General features: G+C 42.0%; 1 protein-coding gene across 3 annotated transcripts in view; it reads right to left on the reverse strand.

Moving 5' to 3' along the window:
- FRAS1 (Fraser extracellular matrix complex subunit 1) overlaps nt 1-12,502 on the reverse strand; it is a 413,106-nt gene that overhangs the window by 238,109 nt on the left and 162,495 nt on the right. For all 3 annotated transcript variants that reach the window (XM_045790212.2, XM_045790198.2, XM_045790207.2), the window contains 3 exons: nt 10,480-10,572; nt 2,934-3,093; nt 173-306 (listed from right to left, as the gene is read on the reverse strand). In XM_045790212.2, coding sequence (XP_045646168.2) covers nt 173-306; nt 2,934-3,093; nt 10,480-10,572 — 387 coding nt within the window. The remainder of the gene's footprint in view (nt 1-172; nt 307-2,933; nt 3,094-10,479; nt 10,573-12,502) is intronic.

Consider the following 12,502-nt stretch of genomic DNA (forward strand, 5'->3'; position numbering starts at 1 on the left):
TGTAGCTTCTAAGGGTAAAAGAAATGTGTCAGAGGTGGTCTCCAAAAGTATAAGGAAAACAAAACAGCCTTTGCTTATTGTTTCTAGTACTTTGGAGGCCTGCCTTGACAACCTCAGGAGAGGCTCCAAGTTCCTGAACAGTGAAGATCCCTTTGGAGGCTGTCTTCCTTACCTGGTTACAAAACAGAGGTTGGCACTGAGCTGTGAAGCACTGGGCGACCCCATCTCTACACACACATTTGGCACACCGACTCAAAGGCCAGTCTTCCCCATCCTGAAATACACGGCCTTCGTAGGAACAAGGTTCTGGAAGGTCAAAAATACAAGGATTACTTGGGGGACTGCACGTCCTGATCTCAGGGCTGATTGCATGGGTGTGTGGCCAGTGCAGTCACACAGGGCCCTGTGGTTGGGGGTTAAAACTCTGCAGTGTCCTTATGGAGTTCTTTTTTTGTTTGTTTGTTTTTTAAAGGGGGTGGGGAGATAGAGAGAGAGAGATGGGGAAGGGCAGAGGGAGAGAGATAATCCCAAGCAGGTCCCACGCCCAGCGCAGAGCCCGAAGAGGGGCTCGATCTCACAACCCTGAGATCATGACCTGAGTTGAAATCAAGAGTCGGACGCTTACCTGACTCAGCCACGCAGGTGCCCCATTGTATGGAGCTCTTAAGAACTTTCTCTCTGAGTTTTCTAAGTGGAGTCTGGTTAGACAGCATGACATGTCCTGTGGAGTCTCAGCTCATGCATGGTCCCACATCCCACTGCCTCCCTGCCTTCCTGAGATGGGTTCTTAGCCACTTGCTCCCAAACCCATACCCAGCTGATATGGAGAACAAAGGCAAAAGAAGTGTAGGGAAAAAAAATAAATTTCTTCTGCAGCCCATTGACAAATACTGAAGATAGGCAGGGTGACTTTCCTCCGGGAACTTAACTGCCTCAATGTTAATACTTTGCCTCAATGTTAATACTTTGCTAGAGGCAAAAGGCAACTTTAGCTTGACATGAGCCCAAACCTCCAGGATTCTGTAAGCCTTCTTTAACATAGAAAAAAACCCTTTGGAAACTTTATCTTTATTGCCCAAGATATATGTTAGCAATCATCCTCCAAGCATATAGCCAACTGATACACATCTGAAGGGTCTCATCACTGAAGTATTCCTAGACAGTAATAAATGACCTTTTCCTAACAGCAGCTAGCCCTTCAAGGTCCTGGAAACCTTGCTTCCAAATTCCTTACAGACTTATGCTATCCCCAACCCCCTCCCAACTTGAAAGGGTATAATCAGTCACTCCTCACAATTCCAATGCAGATTTCTGCCCAAGGGTCCTTCCCTGTGCTTTAATAAAACCACTTTTTTTGCACTGAAGATGTCTCAAGAATTCTTTCTTGACTGTTCACTCCCAGACCCCAACATTTTACATTAGTGTGAACACTGCCACTCTCCACCCACAGCGGGGACCTGGATGTGGGTGCTAGGAGAGTGCACGCACCCTAAGCACCAAGTAGCAGGATGGGGTCCGGGGTGCCTGTGGGATCTCCAAACACCTGGCAAGTATTCCCATGCCTGAAGGAGTAGGACATTAAATAGCAAATTAAAAACGTGACAGAAAAACCACAGAAGAAAAGAAGCTGCCCCCCACTCACTACCTTTCAAACAAGGGGCCCTGCATTTTCATTTTGCACCTAGTAAATTATAAAGTTGGCCCTGGCTGATCCTCCAACCTCTCCAGGCAAAATGCTTCCAGTATGTCCCATGGAGGCCAAGGAGAAAGCCTCTTAAAGCACAAGAAAGGATCCCACAATCTCAGCCAGCCTACTCGCCACACCCAAACTCTGTTGTTCAAATATTTTTACTTGAAGGGTTCTTTGGCCCAAAGCAGCTGTCAGTCCCCTTCTGGTGGGTGACATCTGAAATGCGTGAGGCAAGCACTGTATTTTCATTGTTTCCTATGGATACTTTTTAATCCTTGTAATCGTTCTCCAGAGTAAAGGAATGCCAGGAATGGAATAACTGGGGATCAGAAAGAAACCAGGGTCTTTTTAAAGGAAAAGGCAGGGGCGCCTGGGTGGCTCAGTTGATTAAGCATCCAACTCTTGATTTAGGCTCAGGTCCTGATGTCAGGGTTGTGAGATCCGGCCCGGTGTCCGAGTCGGGCTCCACCCTCTGCCCCTCCCACCCCCCCCCATTTAAAAAAATAAAAGGAAAAGGCAAAAATAGAGTATAGCTTCCAGGTGTTATTAAATAAAAGAATAATTTTAGTCATTATATGCCAGGAGAGGATGTAATGCAGCAATGACAATTATTCGTGTTTATTGTGAAGTACCCACTACTTAGTTATAAAAATGGAAGAGGACATATATCCCTAAAATGTAATAGAAGGAGTACTTGGACCAAGCATGGATTCCAAGGAAGGACCTGGAAGTGTGCCCCTGACTTGCTGAACGGGGCCGCGGTTTGTAGGCAGGCATGTCTCCACAGCGAACATGCCACAGAGACAAATGAAAGACCTGCTTCCTGCTCTGTGTGTCTTGGAGAAAGATGTTATACCATCTCAAAGACCAGCCGGCAGAAATAGTGCTAGTGATGCTACATGGAGAAGAGATTTGTTCATTCTGTCTCCGCCAAGAGCCTTCTGGAATCACATCAAAGACTCTTGTCCCTCCTTCCTTTCCTTCTTAGGAGCTACAAATGCAAAGGGATGCATCGGGCCAGCACAAAATAAATAAATCAGAGACTTGCAGAATCCCAAATTTGGAATAGAGCTTAAAGATGTGTTCCAACCTCACACTCTGCAACATGGCTTCTGCCAAGTGCAAGGCTCCAAACTGGTTCCCATAAGGAATGGACTGCACTGAGCAAGAAAGAGAAAAGTTAGGATGTCAGCAGGTAAACCTCAAAGGCAAAGAGGGTCTCTTTCTACAAGTTCATACTCACTCCCAGGGCCCACACACACTGGGCAGCAGCTTCCTTCGGGGATGAATTCCAGCTCCTGCTGTCCACACAATAGCGCTGGGCATGGCTGGGGGCTGCATCGGACTTCCCCATGAGAACAAGAGCACACACTGCACGGGGAAGAGGCCCACTCTGTCCCGTGCTGCGGGTTAGGGGAAAAAAAGAAAAGAAGGTTATTGACAGATTATAGCTTTCATTTGACCAAACAGAAACAAACCTCTAACACAAATCAAGGACGGTGCTCAGGAGAGATGGAAGAAGGCTCTCGGCTTAACCCGGTTAAGACCAGGGTTTACAATGTTCCAAATCAGAGACCAATTAAAAACCAAATTTTATTTTCTTTTCTTTTTAGTACCCGTAAGATTTATATTTGGAAATTTCAGAAAAACAGAAAAAGAAAATAAAAAGTACCCCAACCCCAATCATTTAAAAAACTCTATAAAGCCTAAAGTAAAATATACACACACATATATGTATTTACTGGATTCTTTATAATGGTCATTTTGTTTTCAATAGCTCTCACTCTGGTCCTCTTCCTTCCTCCCTCCCTCTCTCTCTTTTTTTCTTTTCTTTATCTTTCTCTCCTTCTTTCTGCCTTTACTTTTTACCCTGATTAGTTCCCATATTCCTCTTTTCCTCTCCTTCCTCCCCATCTTACTCTCTCCTGTTCCAATGATCTGGGCCTGGGGAAAGTATGATAGCCAGCCAGTTCTCCTACAAACTGCAGAGCCCATTCAGAGCCCATCTACACACACAGAATGTCACTGATCCACTCCTGGGCTACAACGTTCCCAAAGCTAGCACTGTATCAGTGAGCTAAGAGATCCATGTTTTGAGTTATATGACTTACTGAGTACGGAAAATATTTAAATGAGCCACACTCGAATGTGATGCAGAGTAAGTGGGGGAGGGGGAGTGAACCCTGAATATAAAAAGCCTCAAACATGTAGACAGTTTAGGGAAGTAGCTGTCAAAGTATGTTATGTTCTTAGTGGCAGAATGGAATAATGGTGGCCTTTTACAAGATGTGGGGGAGGGGAGGAATAAGTTTCATGAATGAAATTTTCCTCCCATAACATTTTTTTTAAATATTGGAAACTGCTATCCTTTGCCTCTACTAAATGTAGCATATGATGATAACTGATTCAGCCCAAATCATATATAGATTTCTGTTAAAAACATCACACGTTCCAGGTGCTCAATCACCTAACTATAATCTGGGGATTACAACTGTGGGACTGAGAAGCATAGAAAATGAATGTCCTCTTGCTTCTCCTCAAGCCAGCATCCAGAATAGTTATTCATCTCTCTCAAACACAAAAGAACTCTGTCTTACCTAAACAAGTCAGTACCCTTTTATTCTGCAAATTACAGCCCTGTTGCAAGCACACCAGGTCTGGCATTTTGGAATTACTAATAACCTGTACTATTATTATAATAATGGTAGGAATAGGTGGTCACAGTTATCCAATTATTTGGGAACTGAGTCCTCACTTCACTATCACGAAGATTACTTTCTTGTAGGCAGACTTTCTGGAGCACAGGAGAACAATAATGCAAATATGCCCAGAGTCAGATGAACCGAGGGTCTCCTTGGAGGCTCCCAGCTCGGCCCTCCCTGCCTTGGGAACTGTGCGTGAGTGACTTCATCTTTCTAAATCTCAGCTTCCTGGTCTGAAAAACTGAAATGCTATGACAACATGCCCTTGACTGGGTTATTATAAAGATTAAATGAGGTAGTTTGTTAAAAAGCAAGCAAGGGGGGGGGTGGCATACAGAAGATGCCCAATCCTCTCTCCTCTTTCCACTGCATTGAGTTCAAGGCCTTACTCTTCCTTTTCACACCTCTGTGCCAACTGTGATTGTAGAAATGGACATAATATCAAGGCCAAGTTCTCCACCACCAATTTTTACTTCTGCTATAATATAAAATTTCAAATTTAGTACAGCATATAAATGGGCAAGCTCACAACTTGCTAATAAACTACTGACTAATAAAAGGTAGGAAGCAATTGACCTTTATACTTTGAAAAGCCTAAGCATAAAAGCAAAGAAAGAAACTCTACGAGAAAAATTGATAGGTTCTAATGAGTTAAAATCTTAAGTCTGTCACAATTACATTATAAATAAAATTAAAAGGCAAATGACAAACTGATAAAAATTACAAATTATATTAATTAGAACTAAACTCTATTATATAAAAGCATCTACAAGCAATAAGAAAAAAACCCAATAGAAAAATAACAATAAACTTATGGAATAGTTAACATTATTAATTGCAAAGAAATATTAATTAAAGTAAAATTGGATAATACTTCTTAATATCAGATATGGGAAAGTTTTTAAAACTCACAGTAGTGCTGGTGAAGCTGCAATGGGGTGGGATTTTCTCCAGCACAAAGCCTTCCCTCACTACAGTAGCACCTGGAAAACTCAGCCATGTGGGGCCTACCCAAGGTAAGCATACTTGAAAAGAGGCTGCACTACCCGTGATACTCCCACTGGATTTCCCATTAGGCACAGACAATTTAAAATTGAATTTTAATGACTACAGATGTCACAGCTTCAATACTCAAAATCTTCACATGCTCTGACCTACTAATTTCACTTCTAAGAAGTTATCTGAAGAAAAAGATCAATGATAACATACAAAAAAAGGTTTAAATACAAGGGATTCCATTTCATTGTTCTATATAGCAAAACTGGAAATATTTTCATGAAAATTAGAAGCTACTCAAATACCTGATGATAGGAAATCATGTTCTCCAAGGGCATGCCAGGGAACTATTCACAATGTGTTATATTAAAAAGAAAGACATAAAACTGTACACACAGTGTAATTACAATTATGTCAAAACAGATCTCTACCTGTCTATCCATCGCCACTGTTCCCCCCTCTCCAAAAAACCTGAGAATACAGTAACAGTGATCTTCATAGTCTGGGAATTGCCAGTGATGTTTTTTCTGCTGTACACTTTTTTATTTTTTGAATTTTCACCATAAAGATATTTTTACTTTTGTCATCAGAAAGCAAATTACTGTTTAAAATATCAAATGAATCATTTATGTCTTCAGTAAAGTAAAATGTGAAAGCTGCATATACAACAACTTGAAGTGAACTTCTTTATTCTATTTATTAAAAGTTAGGAGGTTGCTTCTAAGCATCTCGACATTTCACTTCATTAAAACAAGAGCTTGTTCTGTTGCTACTAAGAAACACTAACAGTTGTTTCTTAAACATCTGCAGTCACACCACCTTTCAGACAGAGACGACAAAAATTAATTACAATAACAACCTGTCAATCACCAAAATTTTTTCATCTGTAAAATGAGAGGGCTGTGTTGGTTAATCTCTTTGGCACCTTCAAGCTCTCTAATGATGTGAATCTGTTATGTAACTCAATAGATGTAAAATGAGGCAGGAGATTCTCCCCTCACAATAAGCTCGAAAATTACGGGAATAACAACAAACACTTGGTAGGGAGTCTCCAATGCTTGATGTCAAAGCCGCAGAAGAAGATCAGATGGTGATCTGAAGTGCACAGAGATGGAGACAAATTGTTCCCACCTTTCTCTTGCGAAAAAGTCACGTAAGTCCCCAGTGATGCTGCTCTCAGCAGAGGAAGACTAGAGACCAAGGGTGAAGGGGTTTGGCTCATGCTGATACATATATACATATATATATATATATATATATACACATAATTTTAATATAATAGTAATAAATAAATATATAAAATATATATAATTTCCTAGTGTTCTCTATACCTATTTACAAAAGCCTTATTTTTTATAAACACTGTAGCAGCAAAGAGAGCTTTGTAAAGTCAAGGAATAGCAGATATACTAAGATGCTCCCAGACCTGGTTTTAGCTGTGTCATCTTAACCTCATTAGTACCTTTAGAAAATATGAGATTTTGACAGGGGACAAAAGCGCATCCTGCAGACAACATCTTAAATATATTCTCCTGCAGAGCCAACTAATAAGTCGGCCGGCTGTTGACAGAAGTCCAAAGGAAAGATAAGGTCATAAAGTATTTGCCTGGCTTGCTGACGGAACAATAAAATAATTTTTCTTCATATAATTTGTTCCTGTTATGAAGTTATAGATCCAGAATACTAACTATCTGGGAATGTTCAGTGCATATTATAATTACATCCTCTACTTTGAAGAGAACAAGGCTGTGCAATTCAATATTCATTTCTTCCTTCACACACATAAATGAGTACTCGTTTTAGCCTCGCAGACAGGCAGAGTGAGCAGACCTCTCCCTCTGTGCTCCTCTATTCAATCGGATGTGGGCACTAGGGCATTACCACTTGCCACTTTCTTTTTCCGGGAATCTTCAAGCACTATCTGCTCAGCCCTGACATTATCTGGTGATGGAATTAAATTAGTAAAGAGGAAAAGAAAGGGGATTGATGGTCCTTTTCCCTCCCTTTCACAAGCTAATTTGTGGGGCAAAGAACAGGGAAAAAGCACTCCAGCACTCTTTGAGGAAAACATATTTCAGGCTTGTCTCCCTGAATGGTTGGCAAGGCTGGGCAGAGATCCAAACACTAATTTGAAGGGATAGCTTTGGGGAGGTCATGGATGAAATAGTCCCCCAAACGCTGGCTGTAATAAGCCCGTGTAAGACTCTCAAATAACCTGGAGTCAGCCAAAAGGCTCAAGTGTTTTCCTCACTCCAGGGAAGATGTCGGGACTTGTCTTGACTTGTTAGAACGCCAGTTGTGTAAGATGCTGTCGACTCCGCAAGCAAAGGCAGTCCTCTGGTGAGGCGAGGCTGATTCATTAAAGGGTGGCCTCCTCAAGCTGCCCTGTGCTGGACTCATCCTTGACTTCCTTTGCTTTGACCCTATTCTCCGGAGACAGTCTCACTTCAACTAATTCCCCTCCTCCTCGTCACACTCACCCTATGCTAAAGCCTCTTGTAAAGCCCTCTCTTAGGGGAAAGGTTTCACCTCGGTTCAGCATTCTAAAGTTCTTAACACTGGGCTATTTTGTAGCTACAGAGAGAGAGAGTCTCCATGACCTCCCCTATGGGATGCAAGCCAGAGGCTAAAGACAAGATCACTGCTGTCCAGGGAGAGAGGGAAAGTGCTCTGGACGGCCTCCCAAGCAAGCCGAAAGGGGCAAAAAAACCCACAAAAAAAACCAAAAAGCAAACCCTCCAAGATTCAGGGAAAACCCTAAAGATATAAGAGACAAGGTGAGATTCACAGCAAACCCAGAAAAGTATTTAAACCATGCAAGAAAACAAATAAGATAAAGAGGGCTTTGGAAAGAATCTAGGGGAAGTGACAAAAGTAAGAGAGGAAGGAAAGGCAGGAAGACAAGAAACACGATCATTTCGACTTTATTAAGACTAAAATTAGAACTCTGATTTTTTTTGTCTTGACTTAAAAAAAATCATTCTTCTATCTCTATTTGAAGAAGTAGACCACCAGAGAATTTTTCCTTCAAAATATAGTTTCTGAAATTCAGCCTTTTTCTCACTTACATCAAGTACCAGAAATATAACATTTTCTGAGGAGTGCATTTTGAAAGTTGCATATGGGAAACCGACACATGGATATGTTCTTACCCAGTTTAGAGCTTTCCATGTGATGTATTACAGCAGAATGGGGTGGGGGGAAGTGGGAAAAAGGAGGGCTTTCCAAACTCTTCCAGAAAAAGCTGGAGGCCAAGCAGATTTCATTTCTTAACAATCCATCAGCAGACCTGTCGTCCTAGAACTACCCAGCTACATAGGTCATTGGTCAACGGCCAACATGCCATTTGAATGAAGACATAGATAAGCTGGAGAAGGGATTTGCTCACTGCGTGAATCCTCCAGTCATTGATGTTTACTGAGCACCTACTCTGGGAAAAGTTCAGTGCTAAGTGCCTGGTTAGGTGGGAGGCAAGGAAGATCACTATAAAGATGCAGAAAATACTGTCAATGTTCTCAAGCGTCTTAAGCCAAGATAAGAAGATTGCACGTGTGCACAAATATAACACAAGAGAACAAACGAATGTCATTAGAGTGCAGAGATTTATTGAACTTGGATTTTCCATGTCCCTAGTATTCCACTTACTTGAGATGTCTGATTGTCCCTTGACCTCATTTTGGATCCTGTGTATTCCTTCCTCTGAGAGATTCAGCTTGGTGCTTTTGACTTTAAACCACATCCCTATACAAACCCTCATGACCCGGCATTATTCCTGTCACCAATGTGCTCTACAGCACTTTCCATTTCACAAGGGATCCTCTTCGGTGGCCTGTGAAGTTTACACCACTCTTCATAACGGACCAAATTGAGCAGCAAAGGGTGATACGTGATCTGAAGACATTCCCAACATAGATCCTGCTTGGGTGTCTTTTAGCAACACACTGTGCAGAACTGAAAGAGTGGCTTCCTCAGGAAATTAGGAGACAGTGGCTCAAGGGAGGTGATCTTGTTCCACAGGGAAAGTACACTATGCTCACTGAGTTTTAGGTACACACACTGAATAGCAGCCTAGAGGGGCATATCAAATCCTGTTAACCTGAATGGGCAGAGGCACTAATCTGGGGAGAGTTTTGTATCAAGTGGAAGATGAGGATTAAAGCGAAGAGCCTCTTTCCACCACATTCAACTTCACCAACTACCTCTGGGTAACATTAAGGTGTAAGCAAAGATGAACTATATCCATTTCATTTTCATAGTTCCTGTTATAAACCTTGCAATGGTACTTTTTAATCAGCACTTAATGTCTGTAAATGAATCCTAAACGATCTGGAATGAAAATGTATAATCAAGGGACTTTAGGATCGATTTCTAGTACTGTGGTTCTAAATGGGGGTAAATGAGTGTTTTGCGTCTTAGGCAAAATTTGGCCATGTCTCCAGACATTTCTGGTTGTCAGGACTTAGGGATGCTACCAGGATCTAGTGGGTAGAGGTCAGGGATGCTGCTAAATATCTTACCATGCATAGGACCGCCCCCACAACAAAGCCTAAAATGTCAATAGTGTTTAAGTGTAGAAACTGCACCCTAATGTTTCGAAAGAGCGCTGAATTAGGAGGAAGAAGACCAGGGTTCTAGGCCAGGTTATACCACTTATTAGTAATATGACAACAAGTGAGTACCTTAAGCTCTTTTCTATTCAATGTTTTCATCTTCGATACAGGAGTAATAATATCTGCTCTATTCACTCAGGATTGTTTGTAACTATCGAATGAAAAAAATGCATGTGGCACACACAAGGTGGTACCTGATTATTCAGCAACACGACTTCTTCAACATCAACATTCTCAAACTACTCTTTATACAGACACAAATTCAATCTACAAATATTTACGTAGGACCTATGGAATAAGTAGAACTGTTTCAATCTTATTCAAGAAACCCAAATGCCCATGGAAAGTCAAATGAGCTTCAGATCCTCCTATGGCCCAGACAAAGAAAAGGAAACCTCCCTTGCCAACACAAGTTCAGCATTCAGCTTTCCCTTGTCAATGATCTAGACATCGAGTCAGCCATGGGTCAGAAAACACTTACCGCATAGATTTTCTTTTCATGATGGCAAGATCCGGGAGTCCTCAACACACACTCAGGGCAGCACTGGTTGGCAGCTATTTGAAGCACTTCTCCCTGAGCATTTAAAAACAGCTCAGTGTAAAATGGCAGCAGCAAACACACTCACAATGGCTCACCAGACCCCAAGTCATCTCAGATTCACCAAATTTCATGAGTTTCTACGGGTGACAACAGACAGGATAAACCAAATAAACTGACAGAAAGGATTCTCTCTGTCAAGAAGAGCTTCTCTCAAAGTTAAAATGAACCCCCTCGTGAAAGTAATTTCCTTGAAAATTGTCTACACCTTTTCACATGTAATGAAGGGGGGAATTTTATTCACTAGCATTGCTCCATCTGAGTGCCACAAAAGAGAAGAAGTTAGAGTAAGAGAAGACCTGTATCTCCCTGAAGGGGTTGTTTCCCTCTGCTGCAAAGAGAAGACTTGGGGTCAGGGGGTGTGGGGGATGGGTTGGCCACAGAGCTGGCAGGTCTTCTAGCTATCTTATGGAGGCCTGATGCAGCCAGCTGTGGGGAGCTCAAGTTCTGATGTTCACTTTTACTAGACAGAGTAGCAAAGCACATGGGGCAGGGGATTGAAGGACAAAGCTAGGAGAGGAAACAGCATTGTTGTGGAGATATCACATGTACTATGGGGAGCCGGGTAGAATTCCTGGGCTCCAATAAAGATCTACATTGTTTTTCAGGCCTTCTGTAATTCCAATAGTGTTTCCTATCAAGATATGATACTATCAAGGGAATGGACTACCACATGATACCCCAGGATTTGTTAACCAGCCATCCATTTGCCACTGTGAAGAATCCGTCTATCCAAGGGTTATTAAAACTGTGGAGCAGGGGCGCCTGGGTGGCACAGCGGTTAAGCGTCTGCCTTCAGCTCAGGGCATGATCCCGGAGTTATGAGCTCGAGCCCCACATCAGGCTCCTAGGCTAGGAGCCTGCTTCTTCCTCTCCCACTCCCCCTGCTTGTGTTCCCTCTCTCGCTGGCTGTCTCTATCTCTTTCGAATAAATAAACAAAATCTTTAAAAAAAAAAACAACTGTGGAGCAAAATGGGGCGCCTGGGTGGCTCAGTCGTTAAGCGTCTGCCTTCAGCTCAGGGCGTGATCCCAAGGTCCTGGGATCGAGCCCCGCATCAGGCTTCTCCGCTGGGAGGCTGCTTCTTCCTCTCCCACTCCCCCTGCTTGTGTTCCCTCTCTCGCTGGCTCTCTCTCTCTCTGTCAAATAAATAAATAAAATCTTAAAAAAAAAAACAACAACTGTGGAGCAAAGAGTATATGTTTGTCTTTCGGGCACAGTGATCCTCTGACTCATCTTGCTTCTCCACTTAGGTATCTCAGAGTTTCCACAAGTCTTAAAGATGTGACAGAATGGGCAATGAGTGATTCTGACCAAAAAATTGTAAGAGAGCCTGCATTAACCAGGGAATCATGGCTTGTCCACAGAATAAAAGTCTACGAAGAATTCATCCAGTAGAATGAAAAAAAAAATGTGTGTGTGTGTTTGTCTGTGCCTATGCATGTGTGTACTAATGTTTCTTTGATATTTGGGGCTGCTTTCATTTAAAAAAAAAAAAATTGAACCTACAAGAGAATTCTAATTTTATATAACTACATCCATAGGAGTAGGTGAGAAATGGGACTAAGATTTTACCACTGTTCATCCACTAAACAGATAAATACAATTTTACCTAGGAACAGTGATTACCAAATTCTTCCTGTTTGCTTGATGAAAGATAAAACATACAAAATGGGGTTTTTTAAAATTGTTCATACTATGGAACATTAATGACTTTTCAGGAAAGTGCCCTCTGAACCCAAGAAGAAACTAGGCTTCTCTGATTTTCACTAAGACAGTAAAATGGAGAAACCACATCAGCCTCACTTGCATTAAGAATTTCACACAGAAAATGAGATCACCCAAGTGCTGTTTACATTCTAACATGGAAGCAGGGGGCAAGAGAGAAAGGCAGGTAGAATGGAAGA

This window comes from Ursus americanus, chromosome 8, assembly GCF_024610735.1.
Source record: "Ursus americanus isolate L20-20 chromosome 8, mUrsAme1.1.p, whole genome shotgun sequence".
Classification (NCBI taxonomy): domain Eukaryota; kingdom Metazoa; phylum Chordata; class Mammalia; order Carnivora; family Ursidae; genus Ursus; species Ursus americanus.